Source organism: Amblyomma mixtum, chromosome 2, assembly GCF_055824585.1.
Source record: "Amblyomma mixtum isolate Tamu chromosome 2, ASM5582458v1, whole genome shotgun sequence".
NCBI lineage: Eukaryota > Metazoa > Arthropoda > Arachnida > Ixodida > Ixodidae > Amblyomma > Amblyomma mixtum.
Window position 1 is genome coordinate 53,586,129 of NC_143013.1, and position 5,163 is coordinate 53,591,291.

Below are 5,163 nucleotides of genomic sequence, written 5' to 3' on the forward strand. Positions count from 1 at the left end.
CTGCTGTAAAATTGAGCATTTACTATTTCAATCCTTTAAAACATCACATGACGGGAAGGTGGAATTCGTGTGCAAATTCCCAAGGAATACCTTCACACCCGCGGTCGGCCTACAGTGTCGAGTGAATTGAAGACAAGTGCACGGCAACCACAATGCAAGACGAGAGAGAACAAAACAGCGAAATGATTAAAAATAAAGCTTTTATTTACAGTGTTTTAAAAACTGCACCAGGAAGTAACAGCAAAAAATGCTGTGTTACACATACAATATAGAATAGTGCGGTACAGGAAATAAAGTTAGAACAGCACTGATTTTGATGACAAAAGCCCCGTTGTCACATACAGCCTACACTTTGCACTGCGGCGTGATGCACAGCACGACGTCAGATGTTGTATATGCGGTGCGTGTTCTTGCGGACTGCCGAAAGAACGTCCTCCACTTCGATACCTCGGAGTGAGGCAAGCCGGGTGGCCACGTGTATTGCCATTCCAGGGTGGGAGGCTTTGAGGTTTCCCGACTCCTGAAAGAACACATTGAAAGGGAAGAGGTGACTGAACGGAAAATGGGTGTATCTGGCGAGAAAACAAGGCCATACATGTATTATTATGCGTTACAGGTATTTCGTAACAATGAATCTGCTACACACGTCCTCTCATATTCTGAGGGACCCATCTAGTGGCTCGAACATTTAGTCGCAGGGAAGACCCACGGCTGTACAAGCAGTTAGTCGGGCGGGCATTGAGAATCACTTTTGGCCGCAGCAAAACGTTTTGCATGGGTCTAAAGGTGGCGCTATGCTACTGTACGACATAACCTGTGCCATAAAAACCGAATGTAGGCGAATATGCTAGCAAACACTATGCATGTATTACTGCACTGTGTGTTTCGCGGAAATGAAGCTACTGCAGCAGGTGTCCTGTTACATTTTTGGGGACCCATCTAGTGCTCGGTAGCTTCCGTCACTGTGGGAGACCCACTGCTGCTCTAGAAGGTAGTTGCGCGCCCTGAAACCACTGAGAACTCCTTGTCACCGGAGAAAAATGAAAAGCATGGCATGTTAATAAAGACGATGCTATGCCACTGTACGATACAATCTATACCGTGAACAAACTCTGGAGCAGAAGTTGGGGAAAACAGCTGATCTTTCGTAAGTTTTGTGCCCACTGTTCAATACTGGTGGCTGCTTATAGCGAAATCCTTAGTCGCACCAACCATCTGCCTCAGCGGACAAACGACAAACCATGGCGAACAACATGAAATTAAACGGCGTACAGGTAGGGAAGTTCCCAGTTTATCACCTCAAGAAGTACTCACCGATTTTGGAAGGAAATATGGCGCATCCGTCTCAATCAACAGCCGGTCCAGGGGGATCTTACTGGCTACCTCGACGACACCTCCGGCGTTTGGGAATCCCACGAGGGGGGTGAGCCCCAAGCAGAGGTTGGGAAACTCTCCAAGCCACTGCTGGGCTTCCCGCCAGCCACCTGTGAAACAGTGGCGATGGATCGGGTAGTCCGTAGGGACCATCTGCGTAAGGGGACGGCAGATGATACACGCCATTAGAAAAGAAAAGTCACAAAGCGACCGGACTGTTCTAGCCACGCGCGCAATGATAGTAACCGGGGCTTTCTGCTGGGAGAAGTTGCGATTGAAGTGCAGATCATCGTCATCATCATCAGCCTGACTACGCCCACTGCAGGGCAAATGCCTCTCTCATGTCTCTCCAACCAACCCTGTCCTTTGCCAGTTGCGGCCACTGTATCCCCGCAAAGTGCAGATACAGTGAATGAATGTTCTGTGATCTGTAGAAGTGCTGAGAAGTCGGCACGCCACTATGCGACCGATACTGAGTATAAATGGGTAGCCCTGCATAGGGGTTCGAGCGAGATGATTTCTGCCGGATTGTAATACCAACGCTTGTTAGCATGAGATAATAGGTGAATCATAAAAGCTAGTATTGTAACCATTTATAGTAGCCAAGTTTCAGACATGTGGAGCCTCCTGCTCCACCATGTTGTATAATGCTATAAGGGATATCCGAATGGCCCTTAGTAACAGCCATGATACCCAGCAATGCAGGATGAAAGCATTATTCAGCGGGAAAGCGATTATGAATGCAACTTTTCATATAGTGTAACTGTCACTGTGACAATCAATATATACGCAGATCACCATATGGCAGACGTATTTTTTTTATGTTAAGAGATCTGCGATCGTGAAAAGGGTTCCTCACCGGTTTTCTGTTGCAGACTTACCTGTTCGATACGATCGTAGTAAACACTTAAAAAAGATTTCGCTACATATCAGACGAATGGACCAATGACATCAATACTTTCATAAGAGTATCTGACAATATCCTAATATTCAAAATTTTTGTCCAAGACAGCTGCACTTGATGAGGTTTTAAATTTGGAAAACAGGATTAGCCTCGGCGCTGTGGCTCAATTAGTCTCGGCCACATCTCACCAAAATTCGAAAATTCCGCGCCTGCTGTGCACGTACAGCGACGCCTGTAAGTGACGTCACATCGCGGCGCATTTGTGTGCCACGTGACCTTTATTGATGAGCGTGTCTTTGGGCACAGATACACGATTCCTGAATTTGGCAGTAATGGCCAAAATTTCTAAGCCGATGCCAAACGTGCTTTCAGAAATCTAAAGAACCGGTGTGGATGTTACCAGAGTCTATAAAAGGCTAGATTAAAATTTCGGATCGGAAACAGGCGGGAAAATAGAATAGTGAAAAAAGCAATTAATAAAAACAGATAGTGCTATAGCCAAAATGATTCTCCTATTTTTCGATGTCAAGAAAACTAATGTTACTATGTCGTCGAAGCCATCTGAATGCCTAAAAATTCTACTGCAAACATCCTGTATACCCGGCATCATTATATTGCATTGAAAGAATGATGGACTTTAGGTTGCATTCAGGATTTAGGGTAGCCAGGAATATAGTGTACCTTTTTGAGGATGTCGAGCGTGTCAGCCGCAGAGTCTCGAGAGTGGATGATCAGCGGAAGGCGGCCATTCAGGGCAAGACGTACCTGCCTCTTGAACACGCACTTCTGCTGGTCACGTTCACAGTTGTTCCTGTACGAGCGAGATGAGTGTTACAAGCAGAAAACGACACACGCATGGAAACTAGCATGCGCACAGGGGTCCCTCTGCAGTGCGCTCGATGGCAATAACCACCGCAGTAGGGTAAAAGAAAAGCTTCCTGACGGAGCGCGGAAACACGATAGCACACGTGAATTTCGACCAGGAAATTGAGTCAGGTAATTGTGTCATTCACAGCCTCGTGATAAGAAGGAACACAAAGTGTTTTCATCCGTGCATGGCGGCTACTAATACCTCTGTCAAGCGCACAAGTTAAGGGCCTTTGCAGGGAGTGCGCTTCGACGCCTCTAATTAGAATTTAGACTTCGCGGTGCTAAACGGGAAGGCAAAGTGCACTCGTGGTAAAAAAAAAAAAAAATTCTGACTTGAAATGAGCGAGATTTGTGAATAGGTTGAGGAAAAAGAAAACTTAAAAATGGACTCTTTGGCGTGATAGCCCAAATAAAGCGAGCTTAAAGAGTTTCTAACAATGAAAAAAAAAGAGAAATAAAACAGAAGCTAAGAATATTCAGAATAAGGTGACGGCGTGCAGCGGAGTTGCATCTGATCGCGTTCCTTTGTTGTGTTGCTTCGCTTGTAGCCATAACAAATAGACGTTTTTTTATTTAAAAAGTCTGATAACAAGTAAAATGAACTTGTGAGTACAGAGGGCAAAACACATGCCTAGAACGACCGAACTGTGTGTTCAGCTGACCCCAAAGCAACCGAGACCAGGAAGGCCAAATATGACGATTAAATCCTATAAGTTTAACTGCACATGCTTACATGCAGACCATTTCTTCAACGAAATGTTATCACTTCTAGACTTGTTCTAGACAAGCGCTTTGCCCTGTGTACTTGTTATACACCATACATGATGTGCCTTCAAGGTCGCTGATGTCGACGTTGCGTACTTGGCCCTCAAAGGGCGTTCCCTTAATGCACTCTAACCGGAAAGGTCTCTTCCGCGAGTGACACTCCATTGTCGATGTTTACATTTGAGAATGTGCACTCAACTTGATCGTTTCCGGCCACAGATCAAAATCGCGCAGCACAGCACATATAAACTTTATCTTAAACGTGGCAGCCTAGGCTGACGTGATCGCTCTGAGGTGTTGTTCTATCCGTGCATTGATCGTTGTGAGTGCGATAGAAGACGCATTTCGCAAGCTCTCGCACTCACCTGTTAGAATAATCGAGGCCTATTTCTCCAAGGGCGACCACTTTTGGATGTTCCAGAGCCACGATGAGATCGTCTTCGACCTCCTCCGTATAATCGCGGGCCCTGTGGGGATGGCACCCGAACGCACCCCAGACGCCTTGCTCCGTCAAGATCTTCTGCCACACGTGGCGCTGCAGGGATACCACAGAATGAGCACATGGCAAGGAGAAACCGGGTGTAAGCTGGTTCGTGCCAGTCCCAGCGAATGCGAGTAACGTATCAAAGATGGACCATATGCTCAGCGAAAGCTGGCAGGGGAGAATGAGTACTTAGCGACATAACATCGCACTTCCGAACCACAGCGCTTGTTTTAACGAACGCGCCTACAAGACAGCAAACCACTGAGTGCCTTCCCAGCCTTCACGGAGCTAGGAACAAAGCAAGGACTATGCACCGCTGCTTTCACGCCTAGGAAACATAACAGCTCAACTTAATTGGTAATCGCATGAGAGAAACGCGCAAAGCAACCAGAACTTCGAGCCTGACAAATAACGGCGGTGGGACGCTCCTTGTGGAAGCCAAGAACTAGCATCGAGATTTCGTTTGAAATAGTACCTTGCGAAATGTCGATGGGTCGCAGAAGTTTGCCACGCAGGCTTCGTAGCAGTCCGGGTAGGTGTCGCGATGTTTTACGCGGAACTGGGCGTACGAGCCGCGGTGACCCACTCTGTTGAAAAGGAAGTCGAGGTGACAGTGGGTGTCCACAAGGCCCACTCGTGATGGCAACCGGTAAGGCCACTGCTTGTTTGGTTTGGGGATGACATTCGTGGCTGTTGTCGAATGGTTGTCCCAGACGACAAAGCCGTCGTTGCAGCAGGAATCAGCGAGTGGCTGCTGTAGCGCCAT

The 5,163-nt window shown here is 47.1% G+C and overlaps 1 protein-coding gene across 1 annotated transcript; it reads right to left on the bottom strand.

Annotated features, from left to right (window-relative positions):
* Positions 1-382: 382 nt before the first annotated feature.
* Positions 383-5,163, bottom strand: LOC149359384 (3'-5' RNA nuclease TATDN2-like). Its single transcript, XM_089567664.1, has 5 exons — positions 4,873-5,163; positions 4,279-4,448; positions 2,960-3,089; positions 1,315-1,527; positions 383-520 (listed from the first exon to the last, which is right to left on the bottom strand). Exons 1-5 carry the CDS (start codon positions 5,161-5,163, stop codon positions 383-385), a joined length of 942 nt encoding a protein of 313 aa, XP_089423790.1.